Source organism: Pinus tabuliformis, chromosome 3_2 (genome assembly GCF_031772625.1).
Source record: "Pinus tabuliformis cultivar Carrire ecotype Pingquan chromosome 3_2, CPIR1, whole genome shotgun sequence".
Lineage (NCBI taxonomy): Eukaryota > Viridiplantae > Streptophyta > Pinopsida > Pinales > Pinaceae > Pinus > Pinus tabuliformis.
In genome coordinates, this window is record NC_142302.1 from 705,256,913 (window position 1) to 705,271,806 (window position 14,894).

General features: G+C 34.7%; 1 protein-coding gene across 1 annotated transcript in view; it reads right to left on the minus strand.

Annotated features, from left to right (window-relative positions):
* Positions 1 to 3,518: 3,518 nt before the first annotated feature.
* CKS (Nucleotide-diphospho-sugar transferases superfamily protein) overlaps positions 3,519 to 14,894 on the minus strand; it is a 175,717-nt gene continuing 164,341 nt past the window's right edge. The window contains exon 8 of the mRNA XM_089416893.1: positions 3,519 to 3,543. Coding sequence (XP_089273019.1) covers positions 3,535 to 3,543 — 9 coding nt within the window. The 3' untranslated portion in view covers positions 3,519 to 3,534. The remainder of the gene's footprint in view (positions 3,544 to 14,894) is intronic.

Consider the following 14,894-nt stretch of genomic DNA (forward strand, 5'->3'; position numbering starts at 1 on the left):
ATATTCCAATAGGATTATAAAATTTAGGATGGACATCTGTTAATGATTAGTGAAGATCCAAAGGAGGAAATGATGATAAACCAAACTCAAATGATGTACCATTAAATGATGGAGACTGTAGAGACCAGTTAGTACTATGTATAAGAGGAAGAGCATAATCACAAATATTCTTCAAAATTGAACTTTCCAAACCATTTTTAAATGGATCATTAAAACCAAGAATGGAAATCTATTGATTATCTCCAAATATTTTTAGATAGATAACCTAGCTGCCAAAATCATAATGCTACTATTTCAAAGGCGTAAGCTTGTGGAATATATATTTCAGAAGATAGAATAAGTTGGTATGTTATGGACATCAAATGAAACTGAAAATCTTGAAACTCTTGATACCATGATTTAGGCCTTGAACATCATTTTCACATTCTTCCATTAACATATTTGATAAGTGTTCAATGTTTGAATGCTCCAAATGCCAACATAAAACATCAAAATAATTGAAATATAAAATAGGTTCCTAAATCTAAAAGAATCCAAAATAAATGAAAAATAAAAAATAAATTTACATCATACTTTACATTAATTTTACAAGACAACTAAGATTTATTATTAAAAAAATCCTTTTAACAAGCATCAACGAAGATAATGTGATTTGAATTAGTACTAACATCTACTTGTGAATGTGAAAGGGGTTCAGGATTATGACAAAAAATAAGAACTTGAATAATGTTAGAATCATAAATTAGAATGGATTCCTCTTTTAAAGAAATGAAATCATCATGATTATTAGCTAACTAAAAATGAGGATTTATTATAGCAGTGTGAGCATGAGAATATCTCTCATCATGAAATATAGATTGACTTTGAAGATTAAGAACATGGGAATTTGATGAAGGGTGAAATAACTCACTATTCTCAATCTCAAAATTGTCATCATAAATGACTTCATAATTCTTATTAACACTCTCTTCCTTTTCGAAAAGTAGGTTAGAACAAGAAGAACAATCACATTTAGAAGCATAAAAATTCTCATAGTTGTTGAAGACATGATCAATTAATAATTCATTATCTTGATCGGAACTTACCAACAATTCATCATTTATTAAATTTGTGGTAGCTCCCTTGTTTTCTACAAAAACATTTGTGCAAAGAGAAACCGTCGAATAATTAGCATATGAATTATTGTCAAAAATAGACTGGGATAAAGAGAGAAATGGCTATTTAAGCATACAAATCTGAAAAATTTTATGCCTATACAATGACTGTTAGAATCATAAATTGATTGTTGAGTTTCCAACTCTATTTCTTCAATATTTTCTTCAACACGGAAATCATATTTTTCAATATTTAAAGTGATTTCAGGAATGCTATGACTTTCACTAATTGTATATTCCTAATAAGGATCATTTAGCTACCTTGAATCACATAGACGAATATTATTAACAACTTGAGAAAACTCAAAATTATTTTCCATATAGCACACATTGTTGAAATTTTCAAATTGAATTGATGTCTGCTAATTTTCTTCTTCATTGAGAACAACATATTTAATTTGATTTAGAGTATTTAATTCACCAATAGCATCATGATCTAAATCACTCTCGGTATTAGCATTAACTTTATTGGATGTTCTTATGTCTTGCTGAAATTCTTCATTAGTAATTTGTGCATTTTCTGCTTCAAGAGGATAAGCCATGCTATTAAAAAGTTCAATTATTGGCTCTTAAACAACAATGTATATACTTAGAAATGTTTTGTCTTTAGTTTCTTCACAATTTTTTGGAATGCAAAGAAGCAAAGGTATATGTTGAAACAATTCCATTAACTCAATATCTGAAGGTCTATTTTTAAATTTAAATTTTAGATAATTTAATTTGAATCTAATTGTAAAATCTATTGTAGATTCGTTTTTAAATTTTTGTAAATGTCCAAGTTCAAGACATACATGTTGGTAATAATAATATTTGAACACATGACCAAAATTTGTTATAAATTCATCCCAACTGTGAATAAAGGCAACTAGAAATGATTTACACCATCTTTTAACTTTACTTGCGAAGGTTGGAGTAAAAATTCTACATAGAACACCTTCGTGAATATCAGAAAAAGTAGGATTTATAAAATTTTGAATAAATTGCAAAACATGATCATATGAAAAAGCATTACTATTATCATCCAATATCATATGTGAAAGCATTACTCTTATAATCTAACTTTACTTTTGATCAAATTATTAGAATTTTCATTGGAGTGGTGGAAGATGCTTGTCCAAAGATACAACTCCAAATAGGAATTTATAAGGAACCATTGCAAATAAATAAAACTTTAAAACAAAAGCCTCCAAAATGACAACTCATAAGTGACTCTCATTCTAGCACCAAAAATGCCAATGGAGAAAATTGACCAAATCAATGTTGGGGAGATCACCCAGTTAGGGCCCCAATTAAGCCCTTATCCATTTGGGATGGTGATTCCAACTGGTTAAAATGGGTCCACTTACCCCTTACTCTCCCTATTGGTTTGTGATATTCCTAATCATTATCAAGAAGAAGAGTTATTAGACTTACCCTCTTGCATCTAGCTTGCAAAAAAGCAATCATTAAGTTGACATAAGGTCTCAACCAAGCCACCAATGCAATGTCCTATAAAAGGAGACTTCTAAAAATGCAATAAATTAATCTAAATGCAAATGCAATCTATGCTAAAATGAAAACAACAAAAGGAAATTTATATATATCTCCATTGGGAATGATATAGATATCTTTCTAATCAAGAAAAGTATAATGAAATTTATATCAATTTGAACTTAGAATAAAATGGAGCTAATAGGCCAAAGGAAATAGTTCCAAAATCTACCATTTATTCAAACAAATAGGCATAAAAAAATATCTAATAAATTGTTATCAGATCTTTGTTGTACATATATCTAAACTCAAATGGAAATACATTCAAGCCAATAGACCATGTCGAAATACTAGAATAGTCTAAATAAAATGACAAGAATAACACAAAACTAGTATGGCATTAAGCTGATAGATAACTAGCAACTTAATGCATAAAAGCTTGCTCAAATTCAACACTTAACTCTAAATCCATCTATACCATCCCCACAAGATAGCTTGACATAAATTTGAAATAAGCATGATTTATTTTAATATAACAATTGTGCTAGTAAAGATAATCATACCTATAAAAATAGAGAATGAACAAGAATTGAATGATATATTTATAAAGTCTCTAAAACTTTGCAATAGTGCTCAATAATTGTTAGAAAAATAAAGTGTTTACTCTTTTTTGGACCAATAGGTAGCCAATTTCCTAAAAAAATAGTCTATTACAATAGTGCAAAAAGGTACTTTTGTAAAAAAATGGAACCCCTAGTCCTTAGAAATTATAAAATCAGATCCAAAATGGAATTCTATTTACATGACAATTGAGTGAAGATTTTTAGTTTGATTTGAAGGTTGAATAAATATTCTTTTCCTCCTTTCTACTCCAAACCCATTCCTTAGAAGCTCCATATCATTATTTTCTTCACAATCTCTACAAAATAATCACAAAAATATAATTAAAAACATGTCAAATTTGCACAAAAAACCCAAACTCCCGATATATCAAAAACAAACTAAAGAATTAAAATCTAACTCAATAAATTAATAAAACAAAATTCATGCTTGGCATTGATTTTTTATTGATATTTCTCTAGAAAATCAGTAACCTGAAATGAATGTTAATTTTACTTAGGGCTATATTGGTCTTTGCTTTAGATAATTGCATTTCACTATTTACATTAGATTCACCCCATAACATCATAACATTATTCAACAACGTATGCAATTATATAGAAATAACAATATCATTGTCAATGATATGGAACATAAAGGAACAATAGAAGAAAATCATTCACACATAGAGACACCAAGATTGGTCGAAGACTAGACCCCATAAGGGGGAAACCTTTCAAATTCTTCTTCTTATTATAAAATTTTCAGCAAAGGGAGAGTACAATGATCCATATCTTCAACCAAAAAACTATCAAGCAAAATCAACCAAACAATATCTCAAATATGAACCCAACAATAATTATGATCAATATCATGATTCAGAAGCTTGTGATCTACTTCCATCTTTTGTGGTCAATTGTCTTGATTTGCGGTCAACTATAAAAATAAATTCCTAGTTTCCAACCGCACATAGAGAGTATACATGCATGCGGTTGAAACCCTCCAACCACACAAATAAGCCTGCGTGCCTTCGATTGCAACCAAAAACTCCTTGTTGCAACCCTGCGACTGCAAATCAAAATCCTGCATCACACGTGCATGTTTCAAACATTGTAATTTCAAACCTATACAAACCAATCTCCGTGAACCACTTTAGACCTATGCGAGCTAAATAAAAGAAGAGAGAAGAAGAATATGCTTGATAATTATTTTGAAATGAGGTTTATTTGACTTGTATTTATAGGCTTCCAAGGGTGTCCAGATTCTACTTTTTGGGCCGACTTGTCGTTTTGTGCGCATTTGGGTTTCTATATTAAAAATATATTTTTTCTTAACCAAATTAAATTCTTCCAAGGGCTAGAAGGGGTCTTCCTAATTGAAGAGGAAGATTGTGCAAAAGATGGAATTTGTCCCTGAGCTGCCAAATTAACACTCCCTCTCAGATAACGAGAAATTACCGACTTCAACATATGTCTCATCACAAGTATCTCATCTTCTTCAAATGTCATATTTACTAATATATGCTCCTATTTCCTCATTCCTACTCATATATGCTAATCTCTTCTCATATCTTCTCATCCCTTCTCATCCCTGCTCATATATGCTCATCCCTGCGTATCTCTGCTTATCTTTGTAACTATATTCATATGATGAACACTCTCAAATCTAAAATAATATGAATTTGGCATCAGAGGGGAGCCCAGGCTACCACCCTCAATATCATTGTGGAGCTTACCTCAATCTGGAATAACATCAAGGAGCCCTACTCAACCTGGAACCATATCAGGGAGCACATCTCAACCCGAAATCCACTGACAATAAGGAAGGTCCTATGGGACACTCTCACCTCATGCCTATGACAGTGGGGAAGGTCCTATTGGACACTATCACCCCAAGTCATCTCATAGGGGAGCATACATCTTCCACCCTATGTCAAGCAATAGGCGAGATACAGTATCTCATCCCTTCTAATGCCTACTGATATTCCCAACAATGACCATCAAGAGTCATGTGGTATAACACCTACATCATAATCAAGCTTGGGTGAGATACCCGACTTACCAAAAGTAAGGATCACACGCCCCCAAGCTTTCTCAGCTCGTTGTCCAAATGGGGAACTAAAATCCCAATGAGTCTGAATTGTGGGTATAATGCCAACTGGGGTATACTATACTAGACCAAGATATGGGAGCTACATATTCCACCCTAGGGGTGACAGATAGGGATGATACCCTATTGTCCAGAGATCCCTCAACCCCGGGATCTCTACGACTCAATTCCTCACCCTAGGAGCTCAGACAGGGGGGAAGAGCTAGCTCAGTCTCCTCGATCAACCCCAACCCTTATTCAGGAGGGTCACATCCATGAATACATGCTACTCTCTATAGATCAGAAACATATCAATGTGCTCATATCTGGTATCGGCTCAAATAATTCACTAAAGAGTTCAATCATACTGCTTTATGTAGTTCTTTCGAGCAGTAGTCCTTTGTTTTCCTGTTCATACAGAACATCAAATCAAATATCATGTTAGAAAAAATACATATCATAAAAAGGATACCTTATTCATCCTCCCTCTCATGGAGGCAACAACCACAAGCCTAAGCTTGTCTCACACAATAACACTATCTCAATCTACGAGGATATCTCTATCTTAGCTATATACATGATTCTTTGTTAATTAGATCCAACTCTTGTTGTCACAAGATATCACTGTCATATCCAAAATCTGCTCAAATAGTTCTCCAAAGATCTTTCAAATTGTCGCACAAATAACCATACTAGAAATAATGTATTCAACCTTGGTTGTGCTTAAGGCTATGAACTTCTATTTACTGCTCATCCAAGATGTCATGGCATATCCAAAACTAAAGCAACACCCAAAATTTCTCTTCTTATCTATAACGTATCTAGACTAGTCAACATCAATGTATCCATGAAATAATACATCTCCAACATAATGTTTTAGACCAATATTGATCGTCCCATGTAGATTATTTCAAAATGTGCTTGGTGGCAGCTCAATTTGTACTAAAGGTGTTTATTGCAAAGCATATACCAGACGAGTGTTCTCAAGGAACATTGATCCCTCAATAAACTATTAGTACTTAGAGGATTTCGCTAAGTCAGGTCTAATAACATCTCTGTATAATTTAATTCCGTCAGAGTGTCTAAGGATTTGCATTCTGTCTTTCTAAATCTTTCCAATATCTTCATGACATATTTCCCTTGATAAAGGGAAATCTCTCTAGATATTTAGAACACAAAATGAGCAATAGGAATAAATGTTTTTATTAATATAATCTTTATAATGAATCAAGTACAGTATATATATAGGGGTTTCACTAATGACCATAAAGGCACGTTCATTGGGAGGAGTAGCTGAATTATTGTATGAGGTCGCTTATTACACAATATATCGGAGAGGCCCTTTTTAATATTCATCCAAGGCCCACATGGAGGTCCCACATGCCACATTATTAATCACAATCACAACTTTCTGAACTCCCGTAATTGCAACATCGTGAAAATCCCACAATCGTAACCCTTTGGTTTCACGATATAACATTCCCAATACCCCTACTTCCGATGGAGCGGATGCGATATTCAATAAGCTATTTTTAATAAATCTTCAGGTCCACACCTCTATCGCAATCAGCACTCCGTCGGGTCCACAAGTCTTATCACAATCGGCAGTTTGACATCCCTTAAAAACTAGCGATATTGCGAATGCGATATAGTATAAGGTGTATTATAATGGAACCATCGGGTCCGCAGTACATATCGCAATCAAAGTTTTTAGCGTGACCTTTTTAATACTTGTGATACATAACTTCCGATAGTGGTAGACACGACATTACAATAGAGCTTGTTCTATTTGACTAGTCGGGTCCGCATCTCAAAACACAATTGTAGATTTCAAGTGTGACATTCCTTTGCGATACATAACTTCCCATGCAGCAATTCCAGTATGGCGGATGCAATATAACAATAGAGCATATTGTTATGGAACCATTGGGTCCGTAATACATATCGCAGTCGGGGGATTCAATGTGACACATAATAAAGCGATAAAGCCACCGATATTGATTTCTCTGATGCACTGTGAAATTTTATAGGGTTTACACGGTTTATTCCTTCCTTCGATATTTCTCCTTAGTTCCTTTGATATGGCTCTTATTCTTGGGCATATGATTTTTCTTGGCTTGTCGCTCCTGTGGCTTTTCTTCGCTCTTATGACTTCCGATAACTACTCTTCTGATGATGTGTTCCTCTTTGCTCCTCTGATCGCTTTCCTCCTTGGGATGCTTCTTGGGTCACTGATTTTACCCTGTTTGTATATATATATATTCAACCCATGGATCCTCCATGAGATCCACTGATGATTAAAGGGCATCAATGAGCAACATGACATGTCACAAGAATTTTCCATAACAAACACAACCTTGATTAACAATCTCCCCCTTTGTCATTGATGGCAATATTCTTCTTCTCCCGCTTTCAACATTCTCTCCCCCTTTGACATCAATGGCAAACGGGGTGCCCAAGTACTCCCCCTATTGAGCTTCTTCTCTTCTTCATGGGTATGTTACTCGCCCTATCATGGTGCTCTTATTTTTACTCGAGATAGAAGGATTGTTGCCTTATCATCAGCTAGCACATTATCCCTTCTTCATGTCTCAAACAGTACTTTATCATGACTTCAACAATGCTTAAAGATATTCACTTCAATGCTTCAAAACAAACTCCAAATAGCCACACACCAAATGTTAAAGTCCAAATTTTTATGTTTCTACAATCCACATTTTGTTATCTCCATAGGTAGAATTAAGAGGTCTTCATAGTCTGAATCAAGATAAGCTACCACTTTCTCACTATCTTTCTTCAAATCCGAGTTCCTCTGTATCTTTGTGCTTCTCCCTAAGTCACTTCCATCCAATATTTCAACATCATTGCATTTGGATGAAATGGTGAGAGGTTGTGCCTCACTGTTGCTATTTTTGTAAGTGACCAACATCAAATTGGGCTATATTCAACTGTGCAAAATTCTTCTTTCTATAGTCCTTTTGATGAGCCATTATTTTTCTTGTGTTCTTGTAAAAAAAATCTCTACAGGTTATCTCCACTAGCAGATTTTGATATCTAGTATGTGATTGTCTTTTAAATTCTTTCTATTGATTGACAACTTTTTGTAATGGTTAATTATGTTAGAAGCTGCCAACTTCTATTGCTTGTGTAGTAAACAAAAGCACTCAAATTCCATTCCCAGATGTCTCTGTTTTTTTTAAGGTTGCCCCCATTTCTATCCTCGATTTCCCTGTTCTCACATCATATCCCTGAGTCGAGACATTCAAATTCTGTAATAACAACAACATAATTATTTCCCCTGTTTCTCTAGCATTAGATGGCCTTCTCTGCTCCTCCAATTTCTTCTTAGTGATCAAGTGGAAAACATATTCAAAAATAGTCCAAAGAATAGTTAAGAGATCATGTTCTTCAATGGAGTGCTCCTGAGAAATGATCTTTATCAAAGAATGATTGTTAATATAGCTCATCAAGGATTTCATAAGGACTCTTTCACGGATAGCTTCTACAATAATGATCAATAATAACAAGCTCCCCCTATCTATGCACATTCTCCTTTTGGCAGAATCCCATCATCAAATACTCAGAATATTAAGGATATCTTCATTAAGTCAACAACATGTATTGTTGGCTAGAGATTTCAGGGTATTTTCGGATTGTATTTGCTTCCTTCTCCATACTTGTGTACTTTCTTCTTTTTCATGGTTCTAGCTTGTGTAGGAGCCCAAGTCAAGTTACAATCATGTGCCATATGACCAATGTTATGACACTTGAAGCATTCTATGTTGTTCATGAATAAGAATTCATGATTTCTTGCAAAATTGCTTCTCGAAGATTGACATGGACCATTATAATTATCGTTGTGATATGCCCTACAATCTTTTTCCATGTGCCCAAAGTTTGTACAAGAATAGAAATAACCAAGAAATATACGTTGGTGATTGGGAAATGGAGATTTCCTTGATGTACTTCTGAAGTCTTTCTGCCTTGAGATTCTTTGATGATATTCATTGTCTTTTGTATTCTTGACACCATCTGCAAGTCTTCTTGGAGTAAGATTTCTTCCATAGTTGTCTTGACTCTTCTCCTTTCCTTTGCTAGAATTGGGAGCATCAATATTTCTTTCTAGCTTCCTCACATTCTTGTTGTTTGAAGCATTATCATTCTTCTTTGAGGATTCACTTGTATAGCCAAGACCTGATTTATCAAATGGAGATCTTTGATGGCTAAGAATGTCATCTAAGGCTTGAGAGCTCTTTAATATTTTGTTCATTCCTTCAACCTTTTTCTTGAAGGAGATAATCTCTTCTTCCAATCTTTCGCAATCATTATTCTTCTTAGCAAGTTGTTTCTCAATATCTTCCTTGATACAAGTTGCTTCATTTGCTTCTATTTTAAGGGAGATAATATTTCATTTCATTTTGAATATTTCTTCATTTTCTTTTGCTAGGCTGCTCTCCATTTCTTCCTTGATCCTTGTAGCTTTACATGTTTCGGCCTTGAGAAGGTTGATGTCAGATTTTAGTTTGAAGATTTCTTCATCATTTTCTTTTAGTTGACATATTATGGTGTTTCTTTCCTTTTCTAGTTCATCAACCTATCCTTTTATGATTTCCAATGCTTCCATTGTCTTCTCAGCTCCTTGCACTAGCTTTCTTGCTTATTCTAGTTGAGATTTAAGACAGGAGTCCTCTTCCTTGTATTGACCAACCTCTGGTTCAAGTTTGTTCAAGATTTTGTTCCTTTGTTCAAGGTGGCTTGACAAGGTATCTTCCTGTTTCTTTGCCTTATCGAATTTATTTATCATGGATATTGTTGTAACATGCTTTATTTTTGATAAGTTAGTTTTTATTTTATAAAAGAGGGTATGAAAAAATAAAGAAAAAATGGAAATATGAAAAAATAGAAAAAAGAGATGAAATAAAACCCCATTAAAAAAACAAATTGTATAAGTGTGCTTGTTTAAATGCCACTTCATGAAATAAATTGCATTTGTAATAAATAAAGGTTTGTGTGCAACTTGTTTTTATGCCACAACCTTTCCTTCTAATTTGGATCAAATTGTTTAATCTTAATCAAGTCATTTAAATTTTTGTATTAGATTAGAGAATAAGTTCCACCAAATAGTTTAATCTTGGTTGAACATTAGAAATTAGGATAGAATAGGACAAATAAAAGGCCTAACATGCTCAAAATTTGGCCTAAGTTATATTAGATTAGGTTTAAATTAGTGAAATAGTTAAATAAGGGCAGCTAGTCTAAACACGCCCAAAATAGATTAATATTTAATTAGCGCTTAATTACCTTTTTAAAGGGTGATTAATTATTTTGTAAATAATTGTTTATATGCTTTTTGTCAAAAGTCATATGCGACAAAAATGTTTTGTAGGCAAGCGATAAAGTTTGGACAAAATCCAACAGTGATCCGCCTCCCCGCCCAAATCAACGGTGGGGAAGCCTCTTCGCACCCCCTCCCCATGATACGAGATAATGGTAAGGGAGGGGTGGGGGGTGCGAAGTAGTTTTTCCCACGCGGGCCCCCCGCTTACGTGTCATCTCCTCATCACTTCACACCCCCCTCTGAAATCTGCCATTCTTCCTTCTTACACTTCCTGATACCGCGCTAATGGTAACACCTACCGCACCATCCGCCTCCAATTGTTCCATGCCACGATCCCTCACCCATTACCACCTATCCATTCCCGTGTATCTATTTCCGCCATTTATTGCCTCCCATTGTTGATCTTGCCTCATGTTGCTGATCTTGCCTCCCATTGTTGCATTGAATTCCTAATTATCCGATCAGCACCAACTTTCCTATAACGGTAGTCTAATCCGATGATAAATATCCTTTTGCCCTGTTACATCTATTTTCCTAAATTTCCTTTTCACTGTTTCTGTTATACAATCTCTGCCGAGCCAAGTCTACAACAGTAAGTGTCCTTTGAACATATCTCTGCAACTTTTTTGCCATTCACCATTTGAGTTCTAATATCATGGCTACAAAGAAGAAAGAAAATCCTTCTGCCAGTTCCTCTGCAGCACAGGAAATGCCAAAGGCCTCCGATGCTTTAGACCTGGACTATATCCCATTAGTCAACCAATATTTTAAAATTGCAGACCTCGAATGTGAATTTGACATGTTCGAATTTCACAACTGGCTAAAACAAACATACTTTGATTCTGAGGATGAAATAAACCTATGGGAATCCCTTCTACCTTTGTATATGTTTCCTCAGACCTATTCCTTTCCTAATTTAGTTATCTAGTGCCAATCCAAGTATAATCCTTTACAGAGAACCGTGGTAGCTCATAATGGAGACATTTTGATATCTATCACTCCAGAATCCATTAATAAAATGCTACTGATCCCTGAAAATGATTCCCTAAGATTTTTCTCCACTGCAGCCTTAATTGACCTATATCATAAGCTGACCTTCCCTCAAAGAGCTCAAATTTTTGAGATCTTTCTCCCTGAAGATGTTGAGCTCCCCAAAAAGAATCCTCCTTATCTAGCTTCCCTGAGAGAGCCAAGCATATAATTTCCCTTATTTCTTGCTTGTTAGGCTACCAATCAGACCAATGGGTAGATGAAGCTATCCTAGGCTATCTGTCAATTTTTTCTAAAGAAAACAAACCTGCCTTCATGTATAACTACAATCAATTTTTGGCTGAAGCTATGCATGAACAATTGATGAATATCACTACTGAAGGAGTGTTTAAATACTCCTATGTGCTATTTCATATGTTTATTTTTCAGTGGGAGACAAATTGCCTATTGTTTTGCACAAGCAGGATGATCAACACGAGAACCAAGTAGCCACTCAGTGGACCTCATTAATTAGAAAGAACTCAACTGAGTTCAGATTTTCAGACTTCATAGACTGTTTCATTCACCCAGTTGCACAACTTCTCAGCAGTCAAAGTGAACCCAAGATCAGTACAGAAATCAAAAGGATCCTGCATCTCAGTGATCAAGTTAGAACAAGAGACTAGTATCTTTACCAGAACTACACAGAGATCAGAGTATATGGTTGCGAATTAGCTCCATATAAGTTGCCCAAATATGTTCCAATGAGAATTTTCTCTCTGGAATATATTAGGCAAATGATGAATATGGATGAGCTTCATTTCATTTCAGGGAAGAGGAGATCACAGTTCAAGATAAAGGCACAGGTAGGATCATTCATTTGTAACACCAGATCAACAGGTTTAGAAGCAGATGCCATACTAAAATAGATGGGTTTCCAACCGAGCTTCACCTGGTCTTATGACCCATTCAGTATTATCTCAGACTTAAGGGTGGAACTGAAAACCACTTCTTATTATCATACACCTAGACTAGAGATTGAGAAGTTTAGAAATCATAAACAGTGGGAAGAGAATACTCTTCAAGAAGCAGAAGAGCAGGTTTTACCTCCTTCTACTCTTCAGACTCCTACTTCTCAAACCAAGCAGGACAAGAGGCCCAGATAAGGATCATCATCATCAGCAATTGGAGAAAAGGAATTCATTCACTATAAGAAGAAATAAAGGATTGAATCCAAAGGCACTACTACTACTACTACTCGTGATCAGAAGGAGCCTATCATCATCAATTTGGATGATTCACAGGTTTCCATAGGGACAGAAGAACTTGTAATTATTATTGCATATCCTTCTTCTACTTCACAGAACGTGTTAGAGATCACTCAATCTGCAGGAGAAAGTGAAACATAGGAGTCAAATGTCTTCACTAATTTCCTTGCAATTAAGTAGAAGAATGAAGCTTTAAAGGCAAATGTTTATGCATAGTTTTGGAAGCAAACTTCTACTTCACAACACAGGTTGTTGACAACATTTGACATCGAAAAGGGAAGAATGCAAATGGCTTTTTTGCAGACTCGAGTGCCTTTTCTTAAAGGTTCTTTAATTACAAGAAAATTGTATTTTCATTTGATGCTAATCAGATACATCCAATTGATCAATTGGACATGCATAGGTAGTGTGGTGAGATGTTGTTCTCTACCATGACCAATATTGTTATGGCATTGTCAAAACTTAAAACTGCTCTATCAAATGTGCAGTCAAAGTTGAAGATTGAGAAAATATCATCTTTAGCAAAGGATAATAGGGTTAAGTCATTAGAGGACTTAGTAATTAAAATTAGATATGACCCTATTGATGTCAAAGTTGTTGAATATATTATCAAGAAGAAAAACACAGATATTGCAGCATTGAGGAAGCAGCTGAAACTGCCTTCTACAGAGGACCCCCAGACTAAGGAGATAGAAGAAAGTGAACAACACAAGGAAGAAATGCTCAAACTGATCATTGAGCAGAATATATAGATAAATACCATGGAGGAGCAAATTGAGAAATTTCTTAAGGAAAAAGAGAAATTTACTCAGTTAGTTATAGCTCCCATCACAACTATTCCTATTATAGTGTCCAGAACAACAAGGGAATCTACATCAGCCACAACAGAATCTACATCAACAACAGAGGATTTGAACAACTCTCATAGGAGTTTACTCACTAGAAACAAGAAAATGCAAGGATTCATAAGAAGTTCAAGAATCTGGAAGCTCAAAAGATAAAGAATGATACTCTCTATGTTGAAGAAATGCAGAAAACACACAAGTTGAACAGAAGAATTGAAGAGTTGTAGAGCCAGTCATTGATGGCTCAAACCTTGGCCCAAGCCAAGGAAATCATTTGGGAAGATATCGATTAAGCCATAACTGAAGTATGGCCCTCCATTCAAATCATTTTTGAGAAGGAGGAACTCATAAACAAATGACAAGTAGCCATTGATGAAGTGAAGCAACTTCTTAAAGAAAAACCAAGTGAAGCTTCAAACATGATCATAGTTCTTAACTCAAAAACCAGGGCCGAGTTGGAGCAAACTGAGATTCTAGACAAAATAGAAACCATTTTGGAGATCAAAAAAGTTTTGCAGAAAAAGGAACTGATGACTCAGTTAGAAACTAAGTGTCAAATCTTGAAGACTTTTGTCCAAAGGTTTCATTTTAAGTTTAATTTACTTAATCAGAGAGGACTATCAGGATTAGTGGCCCCAAATAACAGGTTGATCAGTTTGGAAGAATACTCCTAGAAGATTTATACTATAGCAACTGATAAAGCAAATTTTGCAGGTATAAAGGGGCATATTACAGGGCAACAAGCATTAGAAGCTTTAGATTTTGGCTTGACTACTAAGCATGAAATTAAACATATTTTTGTAAATAAGCCCACTTTTGAGAAGTACACCGAAGTTGAAGAAGTTTACAAGAAATTGGTAAATCTTGTCATACCAAGTGAAGGCCGATGAGATCACTTGTGTGAAGTTATTGAGTAACTTTCATCAACAACTGAAGGACAATTGGGAAACACATTTTTGGGACCACATCTTCAACAGATTCCTAAAGAATAGTGCCAACACTTAGCAATTTTGAAATTCCTATAGTTTTGTACTATTTTTGTATTTTTGTTTTGAAAATATCTAGAAGAATTTTTGTATAAATAACTCCTCCTTCGAGTTATTAAGGGTTGAACCCTTGGATGAGCTTTGAGAACATAATTGTAACCAAGTTGGAGATTTGC